General features: G+C 30.5%; 1 protein-coding gene across 2 annotated transcripts in view; it reads right to left on the reverse strand.

Moving 5' to 3' along the window:
- The window catches only part of LOC108915892, a 22962-nt gene extending 5874 nt beyond the window's left edge, over positions 1-17088 (reverse strand). Inside the window, exons 1-6 of one of the 2 annotated variants that reach the window (XM_018722043.1) lie at positions 16853-17088; positions 16327-16789; positions 4884-8289; positions 2612-2720; positions 2058-2434; positions 1797-1964 (exon numbers count right to left, since the gene is read on the reverse strand). In XM_018722043.1, coding sequence (XP_018577559.1) covers positions 1797-1964; positions 2058-2434; positions 2612-2720; positions 4884-8289; positions 16327-16789; positions 16853-16911 — 4582 coding nt within the window. In that variant the 5' untranslated portion in view covers positions 16912-17088. Of the gene's footprint in view, positions 1-1796; positions 1965-2057; positions 2435-2611; positions 2721-4883; positions 8290-14599; positions 15063-15125; positions 15362-16326; positions 16790-16852 lie in introns of those variants that run through there. The other variant, XM_018722042.1, reaches the window with a different exon arrangement.
- Positions 17089-24022: the final 6934 nt, after the last annotated feature.

Consider the following 24022-nt stretch of genomic DNA (forward strand, 5'->3'; position numbering starts at 1 on the left):
AATAATTTAAGGTATACATGTAACGAATTTCTTATGTTAAATGGTAACAAAAACTTTAAAAGCATTTTTCTAGAAACCACTTTTTTAACTGTCTGGAAACAACTCAAAATGTTTTCAATGAATTCAAGAAATTTTGTTCAGAGCTTTATAGTAACATAATTTAGGGAACGTCGTAGGGGTTTTTTGATTAACAACTTTCATTGTTATTAACAATGCAAAATTTTTTGTCTTTTTCGTTACTGTCGGAGTCAATTTTCATCATACTGTATATTAAGCAACGTTGTTTAATTGCGAATCCGACTCGGCGAAGTCTTACCATTTGAGGAATGTTTAATTTTTTCTATAAACAGTTCAGTATGAGTCAACGTCGCTGATCATGAATACAAAATACTCTATCATGTCAAATTTTGCAATAAACTTAAAAAAATTTCTAAAAATACAATATATGGCCGAAAATTTAGGCATTATATCAATCTTGAAATACATTTACACTCAAATGAGGCTAATACGCTCAGTCTCGAACTCATCAACCCTAAGCCCTTAAACCCATAAGGTTTGTGGCGCTGTGTTGTGAGTATATTCAAAAATAAAAAAAAAACTACTAAATTTCAATAAATTCAAGTGCATTTTAAAGAGTAAATACAGTACTTTATTCTAAGACCCCATTAATGGTTTTAGCAAAAAAAATTACCTATCCATGTAACATAACCTCAAATAAGTAAAAAAATCGCGATTTTGGCACTTTTAGGTTATGATATCTAGAAAACCAGAGCCAATTGAGAAATTTGGACCTCAGATTCGAATTGAGCACACCAAAACTCTGCATAAAGAGTGTCGTAGCTTGCCATGACCTACAGCTCCCATTTTGAATCCAAATTGTTTGAAAAAATTCACAATACTAGCTGAAAACATGTACAATAACGCCTTTTTGTTCATGACACCATATATTGCATCAATTTTTTCTAGAAAACTCCTGAAAATTACCTCTTCCCAACCTCTAGAGTGCCGTTATCCCTTAAGTATCATATTTTTTGTGATTGAGATTTAACAGATTTTTATTGGTCCAACCTACAGTGGCTCTATACAAGACAGTGGCGACAATAGCGACTAAACCCCGCCCATCCACCATGTTGCATCCAATGTCAAATTAAAAGTAACTAAAAAAAATAAATTAAGTACAATAGTATTTTTCTTATAAATTTTACGCACATATTTTAAGCAAATAACTACCTTGGAAAGTGATTTTAAATAATGTATGAATGTAGAATCTACTTGTGCAATATATATAATAATAGCAAGTATTTTATTTTCTAGGCAAGTAAAATTAAGCACACGTACAATACACAATTATTAGGTCTATATTACAAAAACAAATACTTAATACTAGTGATAGTATTTGTAACAATAAATGTCCAGCAACACTTTTACTTGCGAGCTTTTTTTATGCTTTTTAGTATTTTTTTGGAAGCTATTTTTAATCGGAACATAATAAATCGTTTAACAATTTTATTTTTGATCTGATGACAATTTGGTACATCTAAATTTAAACCAGACATTTCATTTAAGAAAAACTTTTTTAAACTTAAGTTTTGTAAAGATACAATCGCAAAACTCACTCACTCACACACACGACTTATCCATATGAATTTGACACTGGATGCAACATTTCAGCTAAAATCACGTGGACCAATTAAAAATGATACACTCTATTGTCGCCACTGTCTTGTATACAGTCACTGTAGTCCAACCCATTGAAAAAAAACAAAACGTCGAAAAGGTAAAAATAATCGACTTACTCAAATACTGCTGAAACAGTTCCTCAAACATGTCATCACAGTTCCATCTTTCCTTGGGGTATCCATAAAACTGACTGAATAGAAATTTTAGTGGCAAAAGATTATATCCCGGTTTGTTACAACTCTTCAGGTGAACAACTTGAATCAAAATCTTAGCTAATGGATACTCTAAAATAATAATAAACATTAAAATAGCTTGCAAATGGTCAAAAAAAAATACCAATTTTTTTTAACAAAAGAAAAAAGTAATAAAAAACTAACTGTTTATATCTGATTCCATTGGTAAAACCTCAGTCCAAGATGTTAGAACGGTAAACAATAATGGAACTGCTAGATCGCCCATGAAAAGGAATGCATCGCAACAAAAATTTCTCATTTTATCTATATCTCTTCTTAGTTTGCAAACAGCCATATATAGTCTTACAACTGGAATCAATGTTCTTATTCCACAACCTACTTTAAATAAGAAAGCTTCAGTCTTAGAAACAAAGGTGTCCATAACTTTTTCCATATTCTCCTGTTCTAATCTTACCATAAGCCCCAATAGTATCCTTTGAGTTCTTGTCATTAAAGGTGCTGGATAATATTTAACATCTGGTTTATCCCAGATATCTTGAGAAACTTGTTGAAGAATTATCCTATAATAAAAATTGATATTCTTACTATTAAACCGTATGTTAATGAAAATATTAAAGAATAAATTAAAAACACAAATTAATAATAATTAATATTTTATGTAATTCCTTACAATTGTTCCTCAACTTTTGTATGGAGTAGTGTGTTTCAACATTTCAGAAATATATAATAAGACTTACTCTACAATGTTATCTACATCCTGGCGTTGAAACTCTAGAATAATTTCCTCTGGTATCACCTCCTCATTAGAAAGTTTTAGTAATCTCGATAGAAGAATTCTTCTTTTTGCTAAAAAAAAAAATAAAATAATAATTGTCAAATTTTTGTATGTAGAGATAATAAAAAAAAGACAGATAGATATTTAATATACATTTTTAGATAAATATATTTTGTTGCATTAATTTTTTCGCCAAAGTCCGAGAGCAAATCATACATTCAAAACATCGTGCTGTCATGCTTCATGTAATAGCACTAAACCACATCAAAGACGTTTTAAATAACAGATTGTTTAAAACACTATGTACTTGACCGAGTATTAACTTATTAATTATGTAATTTTTCACATTAGTCAAGTAAATAAATCAGATTTATAGTTTTTGTAATTTTTCTATTATTAGGTATGAACTCTGATAACTAAATATTCGAATGAGCGAAAAGGACCATACACTAATTAACCCTCTTCGGGGTAGTTTTTGACCGGTTTGGGAGGGGGGTAAAAGGTGAAGGTAGTGTGACATGAACTTTATCTTCCTTACAAATGGCTGACATCACTATCCGCATTGCATTTTTACTCAATCTACACGTGTCGGAAATGCTAAAAAAGGAGTAAAACTGACCAAAAACAGACAAATTCACCATCTGTTGGAGTTTTTATGATCGGAACTTTATTTCACAGGCCCAAAATAACTCCACAGCAATTTTCAAGTTTGACTGAGACCACTTTTTAATGCAGTGTGTGGTCCTTTTAGCATTAACTGTAATTGATAACACACAAACTTAGAATAAACATATTCTGCATTTTGTAAACATTTTGGATAAAATTTCAATGATTATTTCACAAATAATAAAATTTGTTCTGATGTTCAAACCCTTCACAGTAATGTGTTGGTTAATTTGCTGACAACTAAATGTTCGAACTCATCACTATTTGCCTCAAAAAATGAACAGTTTTGTACAAAATTACATGTGAGGCTTGGCAACCTCTAAAAAAGAGCAATTAAATAATTGTTGAAGTGATTATGCCGAAATTCACAATTAGAGAGCAATAAGCTGCTAGGATAGACGTTCGGAAAAAAAACAGAAAGACCTCTTGTTAACATCTGCAAGCACCAAAGAAGAGTTACTGTGAGAAAAATTACTGCAGTATGGAGCGAAGAAGTGGACATTAACATATCAAGGGAATTATGGCATCGGTGGATATCCAACTCTGGATATCGTTTTTACAAGGTAAAATAACCTTAGGGCAATAATTATTATTAACGTCAAAAATGGTCACTAATGACTCTAGATCTCCAAAAAAAAAAATCTAAGAAATTTGTTCTCTAAAGTTTTGTAGATCCTAGTTGTTTTATCCTAGAAGTTTTATGTGCAGATTAATATGAAGAAAATCCTCAAAACAAATTATGACTTGTTTGGATACCTAAGAGACGAGATATTAATAAAATAATTTTTCACGATTTAGTACAAACTTATGAGAATGCAGATTTTTTTTGTCTTTCCACTTAGAATGCGCAGCAATTGACAAACGGTTTTTACAGCAACTTGTATAAATAGGAAACCAATATCTAAGGAACCGTATGACAGCTCGTAGAAATGGATTAGATACTTGTAAGATACATAATTTATAATAATTCTCCTTCAAACTGCTGTTGTTGATTAACTTAACGTCTAACTACGGTTCTCGACGTAGCGTATTATTTGAAATTCGCAGGTGTGACATATGGTGTATATTTCAAGCTTAGGCATCCAAACAAAGCCAGCCAAGTGCAACGTTGCCAAATCTAAAGGCTTACTACTTTAGTCACTAGCGAATGTACAGAAATTCTTGTTAGACTTTTAGACGTACCTCCGTACCCGATAAACCTCCTTAAGTTAAAATTTAATCAAAATAATTAATCCATTTTTTTATGTGACATGTCAATTTTGCAAAAAATATGAACTTTATTACACATACCTATTACATACATTTGTACATATGTAGGTAAATAATATGTATGCGATAAACAAGCAGGGATTTATCTTTTTTTTTTTTGTTTCTGAGCACTTTTTTCGCCCTGCCACGGATAATCCATGCATGGATAGCGAATAATCATAAACATTGCAGCGCACGAAGAATCCGCCGCACGGATCAGCCGCACACGGATATTCAGGGGTCTACTGTACATCATTTTTATGTGCAAAATTATTCTTTTATTATACAAACAACTACTTTATATAAACAAAATTACTCACCCGTAAGCTTAGATTTTGGATTGAAGACTTTATCTTTGTTAACAACACGTTCTCTAGGTTCTACTGGTTTGGACGAAACGTTGTGGATATTCTCTGCAATTACCAAAACGCCTTTACGCCATTGTTTTTCATCGGTACTGTCAGGAACTATCTCTTTTGAAACAACAAACTGTTTCTTCCTCTTCGGAATAATTTCAGGTTTATCTTTATCCATTTCTTCCATTATCATTGATAAGAGATCACACCCCGTCTTTGTACGATCAACACGCCTCTTCTTATTAGGCACGTTGCATGTGTTAGTGGAATTTTTTTTCTTGTTGGAACAGTTGGAGACAACTGCGTCACTTTGACTAGAATTTTGTTCATTATTTAACCTAATATCACAATTTTCTACAACTGGAGCAACATTTTCTTGCTTGCTTTCTTTTAATAAATCTACAGGACTACTTGAATTTGCCGGTATGAGAATGTTTTGTACGATGCAGATTTTATTAACATTTTTGTTAACCGGCGCAGCAAATTTGGTACCTTCAGTAGTTGGTTTACCATCATTTATATTCAGCATATTACACTCGGCACTTGTCCTCAACATTTGTCTTTTCGCTCTAACTTGTTTTAAAACTTTTGATTTCAATTTGCTCATAGTTCTTCTTGTATTTGACGTAACCGGTGCCCTTTTATTCCCATTTACATGAGCAACGTTAACATTTTCAGCTTGCATGTTTACCAAATTCTTGTTATTCTGGCAGACATCTTTCGAAGATTCTTCTAGTAGTTGTTCCTTTGCTACATTACCAAAGATCAATGGACGTGGATTACTAGATTCCTCCGTTAATGTTTTATTTAAGTCTGTTACATTATTGCTATTGTTCAGGCGTTCTTTTTTTTGTGAAATTCGTTTTGAACGTCTTATACTTTTTTGTGGCGAAGGTATGACATCATGGTTTGGTGTCGTTACTGCAGATGGTGAAAATGTGTCTATGTCTTTGTTTTCTTTTTTACAGTTGTTCTTAGTTCCTTCTCTTTCTAATGGAATAAGAATTGGAGGTGTGACTCCTATATTTATGTCATTTGCAATAGGAGATTTTGGAGACTCGTCCATTTCATTGGTAATAACAACGTTACGATCCTTTAAAAGTGCAATACCAATTTCATACGTTTTTATGTGTTCTACAGGAGGTGGGTGTAAGGATTGTATTAAATTGTCAGCCAATAATATACTATTTGAGTTCTCAGCAATATCGGCTTCTTCTGAAAATTGTGAGAAAGTTTCGTGATGATACTGACTATGATCAGTTTTTTTAATATCTGGAATACTAAAATTCTGTTCATGTAAGTCTGTATCAATTAAACATTTATTGGGATCATATTCTAACAAAGGGTTTGCCCTTTCTTCTTCAGGGACACATCTAGTGCCAATCGAATTGTGGTCAGAAGTAATTTTGATTGTATTTGTTACGCAGTTCTGTTGTTGCTCCCTATTTGAAGATGTATTGCTGTGTTTACTATTTTCTTCATTATTTGATATTCTCCATTCACCATCATCTTCGGGTGATTTAAGAGAATTTGAATTACTAGACTCATTTTGTACATTGCTTTGTAACATTCCGTTTGTTTCATCTGAGTTCTGATATTTTTGGTAAGCACTATTGCACATGAAACTATCTGTATCTTCAATTTCATACGAGTTACTTACATCTTTTGTTTTATTAATTTTGACATTTTTTAAAGATTTTATGGGGCTTAATAATTGGGGGCATAATGGCAACTCATAATCAAAAATTTCTTCATTTTCGCTACATACATTGTCACTAATAAGTGAAAAATTTTTCGGAGGTGTAGAATATTCCAATCTTTTATTTTTAGGTACAAGTTTTACATATTCGTCAAAATCGTCAAATTGTTCATTGCGAAGGGTTAAATCTGAATCAACCGAAATATCTCCTATTTCTTCTAATTTGCTTTGTATTGATAGATCCGGTATTTGGTTCTGCCTTTTAGCTGATGCTAAAAGCATTTTGTTTCTTTTAAGAACATCGTTGTCAGATGTATTAAATAATCTCTCGATTTCGGTTTCAGTTTCGGAATCAAATGTGTCGTACTTATCTGATATTCCTTTTGCGTTTAATATACTTTTTCCTTTTTTATTTAATTTTCTGCTAACCATTTCTGCAAGTGTTTCCAAAACATTTTCGGGCGTATTATTACTATAACTTAAAGATGAATTAACTTGTTTTACAGGGTCATACGATTTTGAATTCCAGTTATTTTCCATTCTACTACTTGCCGGTGTATGAAATTCATTTTTTATGGTACAGAATCCTAATAAATGTGTTTCACCACCTACATTACTCAGTAACATAGAAGACTGAACGCATTTCTTGCAGATACAATTTAACTGTTCCGTTGAATATGTTTCAGATTTTTGAATGGCAGGGGGTATATCTCTTTCGATATGATCACTTTTAGAATAACTGAAATCTTCTTTCTTTTTAGTGCTATACAGTTCTGATGTAATGGAATCATTTGATATTGTAAAATTAATATTCAATTGTTTCAAGGTATGTAAAATTTTTAAAAGATTATCCTGCCTTTGTAATTTCCTAATTTTCCTTATTTCTTTATTTAAAATATACCTTTTCTTTGATAATCTTCTAAGACACTTTCTCTTTAATTTCACAAAGTTTATAAAGTCATTGCTTATAGTGGGTGACCTATATTTATATCTTTTAGAATATCTGGAATTTCCTCCATGCTCCTTATTTGTTCCAGATTTTCCTAAATTGTTCCTGTCTGTGATTAATTTGGCATTTTTGTCACTTTCTTGTTCTTTGTCAACAGCAAAATCTACTTCTATACTCTGTTCTATTGGAGTAGGAGGAACTACTAAAATTTTTGGAAGAATGGAATTTTTTACATCTATAGGTGTTGGTGAAACTGTTCCTACAAGATTTGAGTTGAAATTAGGATCGGGGCTCATCGGAGACAATACGCAAGGTACTAACATTTCCTTTAAAATATTTTCCACAAATTCGTCCTCAATTTCTATTTCTTCTGTTTGGGTTGAACAACTTTTCTTTGTTCTTTCTGTTCTCAGTAATTTCACAATGTTTGCATCATTCTCGATAATTCTTTGTTTCAATTGTTCATTTTCTAGTAAAATTTTATCATGCGCCTGTAAAGTTTTTATTGTTTCTACAGTTTGTATATGAACACTTCTTCTTTCAACTTCAAATTTGTGTGTTTGAGTAGCAATATTCATGGTACATCTAGAATTATTTTCCTTAATCGAGTCTTCTTTATTAAACGTATTTTTAGTGTTGTCACGATTTGAATTTAATACATTTTCTTCACTAAATGTTTCGTTTGCAGTTGCATATGACGCTGAATAGTCAATGGTTTCTACCTAAAAGATGACACCAGATAAGAATGCAGCGCTGAGGGGTAACATTATATACGGGGTGATTTTTTTTACCTGAAACTTTTAAATAGGTATATCGAGAAATAAGCACTCTACGAAAAAAATGTCCTTAATCAAAATTTAATCGTCAAAATTCAATTTTTTCCTCCTACTGAACCTATACATACGATTCTGCAATATATTTGCAATAAAAAATACCACGTTTTCACTGTAAATATTCAAAATTAGTTTTAAAAAAAAATTCATTTCCCAAATTTTCAATTACTGAAGAATGACTTCTCAAGAATATCGATTTCCTTCGCATATGACTTATAGGAATGCTTGAATAGATCGACCTTTAAATAAACTAATTTTTTTTAATTTTGTTTAAAGACACCGCTTCCTTCGTTAAAAATAATTTTTATAAAAAGGTTTTACATATTATGTTCACATTTAACATTTGTGTTATTTCTTTCTTCATGTTTTTTGTACCTGCAAAAACAAAATAAACGTAAAAAGAAAGAAATAACAAGTCATTTTAATCAAGCACTTCGAAGGGAGTAGAAAACTACTATGTCCCCGTCGATGTTCCTAGTTAAGCTAAAAGTAGTTTATTCATCAGCCACGTACCAATTTCGCAGTTATTCGAAATTTGCAAAATGAATAAATTGTCTTGGCGACGAATTTCGAGTATTTACATAAAACGTGGTATTTTTTATTGCAAACACATTGGAGAATCTTATACATAGGTTCTCAGTAGGAGAAATGGAGAAAAATTGAATTTCATTTACTACAGTGCCATCTATCGTGAATCGAAAAAAATGTTTCAGACAAATCCTACGTACTTTTTTAAGGGGTGGGGGAGAGGGAGTAATTTTAGCATTAATGTTTTTCGCCCACGGAATGATTAAATTTTAATTATTGACAGTTTTTTGTAGGGCGCTTATTTCTCGAGACATTTGAAAGTTTCAGGTTAAAAAAACAGTTGTTTTTATATATGTTGCCAAAATTAATATACACACAAAGAATTTTTGTTAAAATATCACATTTACTTAAATATTATGTAAGATTTTTCCAAGACTTCAACACTTATGAAATCAGTGGCTTTAGATGTTAGTGGTTCTGGACTTAAAATGAAGTTATGGCATAAATATAGAACATATCCGATACAGGTTGTTTCATGACAAATGTACATACTAAAAGGTAAAGTGACACAACCTGAGAAAGTAAGAAATGAATACTTCAAAACTTTGAGTTATACAGAATGATCTTTGAATTTTGCACTAACCATTTATCCAAACTAATTTATTTATGGTGTAAGTCCTTTCTAATTCAGTATAAAAATGTTTTATTTTCTACCCTACTAGTTTCAGTTATTATGACATCATCAAGGGAAAAGAAAAATGACACATTAAAAAAAATTACTACTACTAATAATTACATTATAACTTTTGTATACATATGAGAATATCTGCATATTTTTTAAAAAACTTTTAACTTATTGAGGCAGATCGAGGACAAACAATTACTTATTATTTATTTATTAGTAGTTTATGCAGCAATTTATTTTCCAGTGATTGACATTCTTCTTTTTCCCTGATAAAAACATAATACGCAAAACTAGTAGGAAAGAGAATAAAACATTTTTATACTGAATTAAAAAGTACTCTAGGATTTTCGTCGAGATGTTAATTTATTTCTATTATACATACTTCATATGCTATGCTAGCCCTCGAAATAAAATTTGTAAAAATTCCAGGACCACATTCGAAAAATCGCAAGAGAAATTATGTTATAACTCTTTAACGTCTGAAAAAAGTAGATATTTATATGTATATACAAAGAAATTGAAAATAGGGTAAATTTTTATTTTTTCATTTTATGAAAAAAACCCTGTTGAAAGAATGTACATATGTTCAAATGCCACTGATATTAATAAATTATTATTTCAAGTATTTAATAAATCACAGGATGTCTCATGACTTACCTTAATTACCTTAAATCATTTGATTTTTTTGTAAAATTTCCATATTTTTTTTCACTTGACACATCGGAAAGTTGCCACAGTAATTTAAGTATCTACTATTTCATATACATTGGAAGCATATTGAAAGTATATCAACCAGTAACAAATACCATGCATTTAATTTTTGCTCACACTTTATTGACAATTCACGGTTTCTTACTGCATTTTTATACACAAAATTAAAAAAAAATCTAGAACCTGATAGAAAAACATTTATCCACTTGTGACATGAGAAGAGCCTCCCCCCCCTGTATATTTACTGAAGGCTTTTTGATGTTTAAATAATTAGGTTTTAGTTTCTGAGTAAGGTTAAATAATTTAATGTCCTGTCGTTTCTCACCTAGGTTACCAAAAGCTGTATTAAAATATTTAAAATTACTCAACAATGATTTTATGTTATTTGAGAAAAATGAGGAAATGGTTTTGTTTAAGTATTTTATTCTTCATTGATGTAGAAATACCTAATACATTTTAAACTCCGTCTAGTTAGAGATTCTCATTATAACTTTTTCAACTCTTTTTGGAAGGTATATGGAGGAGATTTATGATGTGACAAGTATTCAAATAATTCAATTAGAATTCATAAAATCTGTGATAGTATAATAGCTAGTCTATAATTAAACTGAACTAAAATATTGGCTTTTTCCTGAAAAAAAAAAAAAAAATGTAAGAAAATCATATGCATGATTTTTCTTATTTTTCAAGTACTTTCAGTATGTTATGGAAATACTAGCAAAATATGCAGGGTAAACTTTCAGAAAGGACCACAAAAGAATAAGAATTTTCATAGTTCGGTCCTGGAATTTTGGAATACTGACATCAAGAGTCTATCTGCCTACCGTATACAGGGTGTCTCATTCATGTTTCAAAAAAATGTGTGTGCAAGTTCCTCATGGGAAAATAATAGGGGTAGTTCATATTACGTTTTTTTCTAAGACGCTCTGTTTTCGAGATACAGTGTGTTGAAGTTGTTACTTTCCAAATGGATTTTCTTAATTATCTTTAATTTGGCTAGGGATAAAAATGTCAAAATTTGTACATGAGTAAACATCAAATGTGCTTTAAAAATAATGTGCTAATGGTTTCTTTCTGAAAAGCAGTGTCGCCGATAAAGGTAATTGGAGGGGTACAATCGAAAAAAAAAATGTTAAAATTCAAAATTTGTTACATTTCTAAACGGTTTTTGTAACTTTAAAGTATACTACAAAAAAAAAGGTATATTTGTCGAAATTCGGTAACATGTACCATTTTCGAGAAATATGAAGTTGCAATTTTATGCTCACATAAAACGGCACAAGTACATTGAATGTATTGTACTGTATTGTATGTATGTATTGTATTGAATGTACATTGGTTACCACTGAATGAGCTGAAGACATTTAGCTACCAATAGTCTTTGCATTTAAGAATATAATTTTAATTTCTTGCGTATCACATAAAAAAGTTACATTGTAAAACGTTTTATTAACTTAAAGAAATAAAAAAATTAAAATTTATTATAAGTTTAAGCTTGTAAAATAACATTTAAAAAAGTAAATAATAATTGATATTAATAACTAATTTTAGATTTTGTAAACTACTACACTACCACTACTAAAATAAACAATTGTTGAATGGACTGAATTGTTGATTTACATGAATGCTTAAAATAAGTGATAAGAACAGAAAAATATTAGAAAACAGACTCGGAAACAGACAGAACAAAATAGCTGCCCTCCAATTGCCTGTATCGGCGACAATGCTTTTCAGAAAGAAACAGTTTGCACATTTTTCTTAACGCACAGTTGATGTTTACTTGTGTACAGATTTTGACATTTTTATCTTTACACGATTCAAAGATAATTTAGTCCAGTTGGTAGAGGTTCGGCGTGTGTCAAACCTTGATAACCCGGAAATAACTACACAGGTCTACTTTAAATGATGAGTACAATAACAGGCTAATTTGCTGATAAAGTATTTTATCAGCAAAAAAAGTTATTAACAATTTAATCGTGAAAAAAATTTTTTTTTAGTAGGTTTCTTTAAATAACTCAGCGGGATGACTGTACGAAAAAATGCTTAGAACATGATTTTATTCGTAATAAAAATAACTACAAAATGGCGGTGGTCCGATTACGAAATTTGCAATAACAAAGCCGTGAGATTAAAAAAACGGTATAAAACGTCAATTTTTTTAAGTTGCTGTAAAAATGTCAATTATAAACAAAAAGTGATAAAACTTTCGAAAATTATAGTTCAATATACATACAATAATGACGCTAAAGCCGAAAATCAGGAGAGCAAAATTTTTTGTTCTATAAGGCGTTATACATTCATCGGCATCTGAAACTCGAAACTTTGCCAAATTTGTTCGAAGCTTTGCTGTCACTTGAAATTTGGTACACACATAGTGTAAATATGCAGAAACCAAAAGCAATTTGCAAAATTCAAGTATCTTTATTTTTGCAGTTTTGGTAAGGTTTTATACGTCACCCTAGTTTTATACGTCACCGTTTTTTTAACTTTTGGACGTATATTTAGGTATATTTATAAATATTCCATTACGGTGGATTAGCCAGCACAATTGTCTAAAATTTAAAAACAAAAATATTTTCATCGTTTAGATCCTAAGCTACTTAACATTTTGCGCCTGTTAGCCATACTCGTACATTATTCAACATATCAACATAAAACAAAAACGTACGTGTGAGGTAAACCTTTAACTTTAAGTAAACATTTGTTTAAATTTACTGTTGCATATTTCTAACAGTATACAAGTATCGAAGAGTGGAGCTCGCGCTCGAAAATGAAGAGTTAAAGGTTTACCCCACACGTACGATTTTGTTTTATGTTAATATGTTGAATAATGTACGACTACGGCTAACAGGCACAAAATGTTAAGTAGATTAGGATCTAAACGATGAAAATATAAATTTTTTTAAATTGTAGGTAATTATGCTGGCTAATCTACCGTAATGGAATATTTTATAAATATACATAAATATACGTCCAAAAATTTTAAAAAAACGGTGACGTATAAAAGCTTACCAAAACTGCAAAAATGAAGATACTTGAATTTTGCAAATTGCTTTTGGTTTCTGCATATTTACACTATGTGTAAACAAAATTTCAAGTGTCAGCAAAGCAGCGAACAAATTTGGCAAAGTTTCGAGTTTCAAATGCCGATGAATGTATAACGCCTTATAGAACAAAAAATTTTGCTCTCCTGATTTAAGGCTTTAGCGTCATTATTGTATGTATATTGAACTAAATTTTCGAAGGTTTTATCACTTTTTGTTTATAATTGACATTTTTACTGCAACTTAAAAAATTGATGTTTTATACCGTTTTTTAATACTCACAGCTTTGTTATTGTAAATTTTGTAATCGGACCACCGCCATTTTGTAGTTATTTTTATTACGAACAAAATCATGTTTAAGTATTTTTTCGTACAAAGTCATCCCGCTGAATTATTTAAAGACTACTAAAAAAAATTTTTTTCACGATTAAATTGTTAATAATTTTTTTTCCTGATAAAATACTTTGTCAGCAAATTAGCCTGTTACTTATCATTTAAAGTATTCCTGTGTAGTTATTTCCGAGTTATCAAGAAAATGTCACCAACAGTAACTTTTTGGCCTCTGCCGACTGGAGTATTTAAGGAAAACCATTAGGAAAGTAACAACTTCAACACACTGTATCTCGAAAACAATGCGTCTAAGAAAAAAACACCACATGAACTACCCCCATTATTTTCCCATGAAGAACTTGCAGGCAAATTTATTTTTGAAACATGAACGGGACACCCTGTATAATGAAAAATAAATATATTTGCACAAATATTTCAAGATATAGTTAAAAAATTGAGGTTGTCATTTTTTCCCCTGGAAAAGGCCCACATGCAATTTTTTTCATATTATCATATTTATTTTAATACCATATATAATGTTCTACAGTTGTACATTTTCAAGATATCAAAATCCTAAATAAAATTTAAAAAAATTACTAAAAAACATTTTTGGGCCACCGATAAGAATTGCACCCAAGTTTTATTACTTTTAAAGCTAATGCTTTCAGCTACAAAACAAAGACAAACAGATTGTTCTAGTTATGATAATTCGTAAGATACAACTCTTAGAAAGGAAAAAAAAATAGAAGAAATATTTTTTGCAATTAGAAATGAACGAAATATCTCCATTTCTATGCTTAAATCTAATTTAACTAAAAAATGGTCAATTATCTTGTCTTTGTTTCCATTTCAAATTTTAACAAAAGATCTCATATTAATATCTAGTCGAAATATTTTTTACCTGAGAATTAGATTGATTTCGTTTCCCGAATAAGGAATCTTCAGTGAGATGTAAATATTCGTTCATTTTTAGATGACTTGAATGGTTATTTTCAATTTTCTTTCCCAACATTTTAAAGGTGGTTCGCTTCTTTTTGGGAGAACAACTTTCTGCTGCGTAACTAATCTCACGCAACATTTGCAATTCATCCTGAAGATGTTTTATGTTCAGTTGGGACTGCACTGATTGTTGATTATACTGTTCCTCTAAGAGTGATTTCTGTTCTCGAAGTTCTCTATTTTCCTTATCTATCAAATCATTTCGTTGTTTCAAATTTTCTATGTTAAAGGAACATCGTTCATGTTCCAACCTAATTCTACTAACATTGGTAACCATTTGATCATATTGCAACTTCATTTCTTTACATGCCTGCTGAGCTTTTTTCAACTTATTGCTCACATCGACATACATTCGTAGTACTTCACTGAAATAAAGAAATTACTATTGTAAATACACACATAAATTTAAGCATATAAAAAACACTTACTCCGTCTTAATTATTTTTTGTTTTACTATAGAAAAGGGTACAGTTTTTTCTTGATCCATATTTATTTACAAATATAACCTCAATAACCGGTGATATTATAACCGCATTAAAAATAATATATTCTATAGACTGAATACTGCCATTTATTAATCATATTAAACGTTGGCGATGGAAATATAATCATTCACATTTACATTTTTAAGCGAAACGTTATAAGAACGTTCTATATTCAAATAAAACACTAAACATTAAGATAAATTGAGGTTATGCACCCATCACCCATAAATTAATGCTAATACCACAATAAAAGTAGTAGTGTAGAAACTTAACTCCCTACTTCCCTCCACCTAGCATTGCAGAAGCGCCTCNAGACTACTAAAAAAAATTTTTTTCACGATTAAATTGTTAATAATTTTTTTTCCTGATAAAATACTTTGTCAGCAAATTAGCCTGTTACTTATCATTTAAAGTATTCCTGTGTAGTTATTTCCGAGTTATCAAGAAAATGTCACCAACAGTAACTTTTTGGCCTCTGCCGACTGGAGTATTTAAGGAAAACCATTAGGAAAGTAACAACTTCAACACACTGTATCTCGAAAACAATGCGTCTAAGAAAAAAACACCACATGAACTACCCCCATTATTTTCCCATGAAGAACTTGCAGGCAAATTTATTTTTGAAACATGAACGGGACACCCTGTATAATGAAAAATAAATATATTTGCACAAATATTTCAAGATATAGTTAAAAAATTGAGGTTGTCATTTTTTCCCCTGGAAAAGGCCCACATGCAATTTTTTTCATATTATCATATTTATTTTAATACCATATATAATGTTCTACAGTTGTACATTTTCAAGATATCAAAATCCTAAATAAAATTTAAAAAAATTACTAAAAAACATTTTTGGGCCACCGATAAGAATTGCACCCAAGTTTTATTACTTTTAAAGCTAATGCTTTCAGCTACAAAACAAAGACAAACAGATTGTTCTAGTTATGATAATTCGTAAGATACAACTCTTAGAAAGGAAAAAAAAATAGAAGAAATATTTTTTGCAATTAGAAATGAACGAAATATCTCCATTTCTATGCTTAAATCTAATTTAACTAAAAAATGGTCAATTATCTTGTCTTTGTTTCCATTTCAAATTTTAACAAAAGATCTCATATTAATATCTAGTCGAAATATTTTTTACCTGAGAATTAGATTGATTTCGTTTCCCGAATAAGGAATCTTCAGTGAGATGTAAATATTCGTTCATTTTTAGATGACTTGAATGGTTATTTTCAATTTTCTTTCCCAACATTTTAAAGGTGGTTCGCTTCTTTTTGGGAGAACAACTTTCTGCTGCGTAACTAATCTCACGCAACATTTGCAATTCATCCTGAAGATGTTTTATGTTCAGTTGGGACTGCACTGATTGTTGATTATACTGTTCCTCTAAGAGTGATTTCTGTTCTCGAAGTTCTCTATTTTCCTTATCTATCAAATCATTTCGTTGTTTCAAATTTTCTATGTTAAAGGAACATCGTTCATGTTCCAACCTAATTCTACTAACATTGGTAACCATTTGATCATATTGCAACTTCATTTCTTTACATGCCTGCTGAGCTTTTTTCAACTTATTGCTCACATCGACATACATTCGTAGTACTTCACTGAAATAAAGAAATTACTATTGTAAATACACACATAAATTTAAGCATATAAAAAACACTTACTCCGTCTTAATTATTTTTTGTTTTACTATAGAAAAGGGTACAGTTTTTTCTTGATCCATATTTATTTACAAATATAACCTCAATAACCGGTGATATTATAACCGCATTAAAAATAATATATTCTATAGACTGAATACTGCCATTTATTAATCATATTAAACGTTGGCGATGGAAATATAATCATTCACATTTACATTTTTAAGCGAAACGTTATAAGAACGTTCTATATTCAAATAAAACACTAAACATTAAGATAAATTGAGGTTATGCACCCATCACCCATAAATTAATGCTAATACCACAATAAAAGTAGTAGTGTAGAAACTTAACTCCCTACTTCCCTCCACCTAGCATTGCAGAAGCGCCTCTTTTGACGCGTTGCTGTACTATAAAGAACGAACTTGTTCTATTTATTAACAAAGATTGTACAGAATATTTCAACGTGTATATTTTATGAAGCTTTCCAGAATATCTGTTATGAACAATTAACACTCTTCACGAAACACATTTTCATAAATTTCAAGTAAAAAAATATGTATTTAATAAATAAAAAATTTGTAGTTTGAATCCGCCATTTGTAAATCGTGATGACAACATTGAATTCCCCCACTCTCATTCAACTCTGTTCATCCCACATTTTTTTTAGTTCAAATTTGGGAAAATGTTTTTCTTAAACAATGTTCATTGTTTATTTACAGATGTTCTGAAAGCTACATAAAATATACAGAGTTCTACGTAGTGTTATTTATTTGAAATATTCAGGTTAGAATTTTGAAAATTTTTTTTCTCAAAAACTGGGTTCGACCATCGAAAGTAGGGGGGTAGACAAAATTTTGTGAAAATTGGAGGTGGTGCCACTAAAGTAAATAATTACCTTTATTTTAAATATATGTTTCTCCGATGTATATATATGTACATAGAATAAATTGTTTATTTTATAGATATCTAGCGACTTTAATATTAACAATGTGATATTATAATCTCCATGTACATTATATGCCATTTCTCATTAAATAATAATTAGTGCTGGCAACTGAAACCGGTTTTTTGGATAGTCGGTTAACCGGTTTCGGATAATTCGGATTTTTATGAAATCCGAAAACCGGTTATTCGAATCTTCAAATATCCGATTATTCAAATAACCGATTATTCGATAATCTACTAGCTTCCTTTTTTTTTTTTTAAGACATCGATTTGTTCGCTTGTAATTGTCCTTAGACAATTTCTCCGGGTCTGTCTTTGTAAAGCACCGATTTTCAGGTATCCGGTTTTGGCGATTCAAGTAACGGGTTATTCGAATAACCGGTTTTAGCAACTATTCGACTAACCGGTTTTATCTGAAATCGGTTTTTACGGAACCCGGTTAACCGGTTTCACTTTTTTCCGGTTTTTGCCAGCACTAATAATAATACTATACACCACAAATAAGTGGATCTTATTTGTGGAAGGGCGAAATGGGCGGTGACTATTAGACGCCTTCATTATAGCCATCTTTCTCTATCGCACGGATTTCTATGACTTTCTTTATCGCTCTCACGTAACGGCCGATGAACCATGGGGACTTTCCGACCCTGTATATAGTTTTTAGTATTTATGTTAAATTATAACTTTCTTTTGATTTCGGCTTTAATTTTTCTATAGTATGGTGTGTCAGGAAATATAAAAATACGCTCTTCTTAATCATTGTTGTGACAAATTTGGAAAGCCAGCCGGCCAATAACAATTCTATTTTTTTTTTTTTTTGGGGGGGGGAATGTTACTCAATTTAATTAATAAATCCCAAACTTTGTTTGCTTCATCAAGCCGGATTATAACAAAATTCATATATTATTTACATGTTTTTTATTCTCATTGGCAAGTAGATTATTTTCAATCCTTTATTAGATTCGCATTTCCAGAATTTGGCTTCCACATTTTTAGAGGAAATTAAACATTTCTTGCTTGTACTACTCTTTACTTATATAACACATAAACTTTGAGTTGACGTGGTTATTTGTCTTTTTCAAATATATAATATAACGATTTTTAGATTAATTATTAATTTTAATTATTTAATTTTAGATTAATTAAGAATTATATCGCGGAGAAAAAAATATTTAAAGTATTGTCATAAGAGAATTTATCAAATACATCAATTACACATTGTTAAAACAGCTATTGATAACATAGCCAAGATTATTTAAGCTTAGATATGAAGACGTATCAGAAATAAATTAGAAATTTGAGGAAAATAATTCAAATCTAACATCACTTCTATCCGACGATGCGGGTGCAGATATTGCATCAGAACAAAATGTTATATCGTTCTATCAAGAATATTATGCAATTAAAACTTTAATGTAATGATGTAAAAACCTCTGATATTTCTGAGAAATCGAACCACAAAATAAAATTAACCGCTCTTTTATTAGATACAATATATTTGTTTCTGTGAATCAACGCCTTCCTCATTTCAGGATGCAGAGTTGGCATACTGACTGGTGGTTATTAAGTGATGACCATAAAAATTTAGTTATATAGGGTGTTTCACTTGGCGACCCCTAGTCGGAAATGAGGCGTTTGGCCCTGGAGCAATTTTTGTCCAAAAACGTATAATGTTATTACGTTGACATCAAATATTTAAGTGATTTTTATTAAGGATAACAAAAAATTATTTAAAACAAAATAAACATGTTTATCTTTTGTGTTTACAAACTGCATGTCCTACACATGATGTTGGTAAAAATTGATTTTATTCGTTTTTTGGGATCAACGAGGTAACATTACGTTTTTGGACAAAAATTGTTCCAGGGACAAAACGGCTCATTTCCGACTAGGGGTTTTTATACAAAAATTTTCTACCACAATGTGCTCTATATCCCCCTCAAGTTTGGCAACACCTTTTTGAAACATCCTGTGTAGGTTTTCTATAGCGATGACATACGCTTCCAACATTTCTGATTGCTGTTGAACTAGCTAGTAGTTACACTGATTCGGCACTAGTCAAGGTACTCCGTGCCAACCCTATCCCTTCCAATAGCCTGAAATGCTTTCTCTCATTTTTTGATTCATAATAATATGCATAATAATCATAACTTAATTAACAATATAATAACAGCAATAGGTACGCGTGGAGGTATTTATGTATTTATACAATTTTTAAATAAGCGATCCTTTTTTTTGTTTTATTTTTTAACGATGTGGTAAGAAACTGAAATGGAAACTTATTATAACCTAAATATTTTGAAATGTTTACAAAAATTAGAATATACCTACTCCAATTTTGAGAAAACAATTTTTTTACGTATTCTCGGAAATAGTGATAGATGCCTCCTCATAGGAATACAAAATAAAAATTGATTTATTATATTATTCTTTACGATAAAATGTAAGAAATCTTTGCATTTCACATTTCAAAATGCGGATCAGCATACCGATTTGCTGTTTTGGCGGTATGGGCAGAACGTGCGAGACCTATTCCTTCTCTAAACTAAAACTGAGGATCGCGCCATAAAGTTAATGCAATTAATAAGCCATATTTGATATTTTGCTGTGCCTTTTCTATTTTACAAAATGAGAATACAGGTGACTTCAATATTTTGTCGAAATATGCTAATTATATAATTTCTACCTTTTACTAAAAAAATTCAAAGCGCAACCCACCCCAGAAAAAATTTAATAATATCATCTTTCTCATATCGGTAAGTCGCTGACTGCGCCACTTTTTTTTAGAATCGAACGGAGCTTTTATATTTAGATTTAATCTATCCTAGAAAAAAAAATATGTATACCTAGAACAACCCATAATACATGTATAATTTTGAAAATTGTGAATTCTTAGATATTTTGATTATTTTGACACATACACAGGATAATCAAAATCTTTAGCAGTTGCATTTATTTAAAACCAGACGTATCATGTCAAGTTAAAAATGGAAATAATCGAAATATATTTGCACTTCGTTTAGTTTCAAGTTGGAATTTCCATCACAAGAAATTGCTTTTAGAGAAGGTAGAGAAATCATCATACAGTGGTTTGCAAAGCAGGTCCATCTCCCTTCTACAACACAATATTACTATTGCTATCTTTATCAGTCTTTAATTTAATGTTTAGCCCAGTCGCTATTATATTTATTATATTTTAAATTGCATTAATTCAGTAATTAATTTTCTTTTCCTAGTAGAAGGGGATTCACACATTTGAAGCTCCACCCTTGTAACGTCATCCGTCATTTTGAATTTAAGGGTGAATTTGTTTTTATATACTGGGGCGTTGAATAAGTTCTAGCTGTTTTCCAACAGACGGTGTTACCAGAACTGCAAGTGTGTAATTTAGACTTGAAATTCAGTGTATGTTATTTAGCCAAAGTGTAAACTACTTTTTTCACTATATATTTGCAAGGAATTTTACTGCACTTTATTAGAAAAAAAAATAATAATGTGCAGCTGGAGCACACTTAATTCTTGTTGAGGTTTACGGCGACCATGCTCTGACACAAACATGCACAGATTTGTTTAGACACCTCAAAAATAATGATTTTGATGTTGAAGATAAAGAACACTTTGGTGCACCGAAACAGCTTGAGGATGAAAAATTGGAGGTATTACTTCACGACGACTCATGTCAGACGTTAGCTGAATTTGCAGAAGTTTTAAACCGTACGAGTTGGCGATGAAAAATGGATATGCTACGATAATCCTAAGCGTAAAAAATCACGGGGCAAGCCCGGCCATGCATCAACATCGTCCACAAAGCCAAATATCCATGGTTCCAAGCTTCTGCTCTGTATTTGGTGGGATCAGTTGGGTGTAGTTTATTATGAGCTTCTCAAACCGAATGAAACCATCACGGTAGCTCGCTAGCGACTGCAATTGATGTATGAAGAAAAAATAGCCCCTATATGAGCAGAGACACGACAAAGTGATTTTGCAGCATGACAAAGCTTGGCCACATATTCTAAATTAGTGAGAACCTACTTGGAAACACTTAAATGGGCAAAAAATGTGTCGACTCTTGGATAGTTTCAAAAGACGTGTCGTTTTTATTTGTAATTGAAAGGCTGCCAGAAAAATGGGATAGTAGTGGCTAGAAATGAACAATACTTTCAGTGACACAATTTTTACTATTTTTTTTTTAGTAAAGCATTAATTTTCACGAAAAAACAGCGAGAATATATTCAACATCCTGATATACCTCAATTAGTTTCAACTTTTGACTAAAAAAGATCAAACTTGTCGGAAATTTAATTGTACATCACATAAACATTTTACTAGTGAACAATTTCTTATATTTTTGTATATTTAATCTAATATTTCCCGTCTTTACAGGTAAAAATATTATTGCTGTAATCAGTAAGATATGTTGTTACATTTTTATATCCCATTCTGTTTAATTTAAATGTCATGCTGCATAATTATGGAGCGTGCGCAAATTGCACAACGTACATATGTTCATGTTTTCTAGTCATTTTTTGGCACCAAAGGCATCTTTTAGTATGGTATGCTCAGTATTGTGTTAAAATATACAGGGTGTATCTGTTATTTCAAATGAAACACTCTGTATATTTTTGCATTTTTTAATTCTATGGTAAAATCTAGACTAATTTCATATAAGGTATTATAGGCCAAAATGTGAGTTTTCAAGTTACTATCAATTTTCGAAAAAAATTGAGGAATGCAAGTGATTATGTGATTATGCAGAGATTAAGTGATTATGCAGAGTAACTCCGACATTTAGCTTTATTTATTATGGAAATTTGGCATGGATAATTTAAAAGCAATGGAATTCAACCAGTTTATGTCAAATTTGCAAAAATTCATACAGAGTGTTTAAGAATGTGTGACCAATATTGTGACGTTGAAGTTGAATTTACTCAAATATTTCAAATGGTACACCCTGTATATTATTACATTAATGGATGCACAATTAAATTTACTTTTAAATGATACTATAGTTCTCTATACCCAAAGTTAACAGTTTTAACAGTTCTTGTGTAAATTGAAAATTATTGATTTCAATACAGAAAAATGTACAATGGATTTAATGCTCTAAAGAATTGAATAATAAAGGGTGTCCGATTAATAAACTGTAATTTTTATTATCGTTATACCTTCACCAAAAATAATAATTCAATATATTAAATTAAAATGGGTGATACTTTAAATAAACCTAACATACTCGTAGATTTTTCTGTGTTGAAATCAATAATTTCCAATTTAGTATAGTATAATTTTAAAAGAAATTTAATTCTGCATCCATTAATGTAATAATATACAGGGTGTATCATTTGAAATTAACTTCAACTTCAACGCCACAATATTGGCCACAGGTTTTTAAATACTGTATCATTTTTTGCAAATTTGACTGGTTAAATTCCATTGCTCTTAAATTATCCATGCCAAATTTCATTAATAAATAAAGCAAAATGTCGGAATTACTCTATTTTCAAAAATGACTTACATCCCTCAATTTTTTTCGAATAGTAATAACTTGAAAACTGTCACATTTTGGTCTATAGTACCTTATATGAAAATAGTCTAGAATTTGCCATAGAATTAAAAAATGCATAAATATACATAGTGTTCCATTTGAAATAACAGAGACTTCCGATATAACCGGAAGTGCGAGGAAGTTAACACTATTTTCATTCAATAGACCTTTTTGATAAACCCCTGTATACAAATTTTCAAATTTCAATTCTGACTACTTTTTGAGATAATCCTACTGGGCCCTCTTCGTGACGCACTCTTTATACTTTCAACAATGGTTTAATTCCGTTTATCATTATTCATTTCTTTCTCTTCCATTATAGTCGACTATAAATCTATTTAACTTGTGAAATAGGTAAGTGACTGATTCTCCACATTAGTGACACGAATTTTTGTTCCGATGCTACAAATTTTATCGTTTCAGGGCAGAATGTATATCCTTCAGTATGTAAGGCATTTTCCGAATATTCTCTAAATTTTGAATTCAAATAATTCACCAGGCACTTCTCAAACATTACTTAAAAATTATTTTTACAAATTTTCTAGTTTTAATATTTAACTTTCTTTCTATTCAATTTCTGTAGCTCTTGAATTAGTAGTCACTACGTTGGTGTTGATGGAGATACAGAAATCTATTAAATTCATGCATATATCTATGCATTTTTATAGCCTATATTGTTAATGAGAATATTTGTTCAAACA

This window comes from Anoplophora glabripennis, unplaced genomic scaffold, assembly GCF_000390285.2.
Source record: "Anoplophora glabripennis isolate ALB-LARVAE unplaced genomic scaffold, Agla_2.0 scaffold1540, whole genome shotgun sequence".
Classification (NCBI taxonomy): domain Eukaryota; kingdom Metazoa; phylum Arthropoda; class Insecta; order Coleoptera; family Cerambycidae; genus Anoplophora; species Anoplophora glabripennis.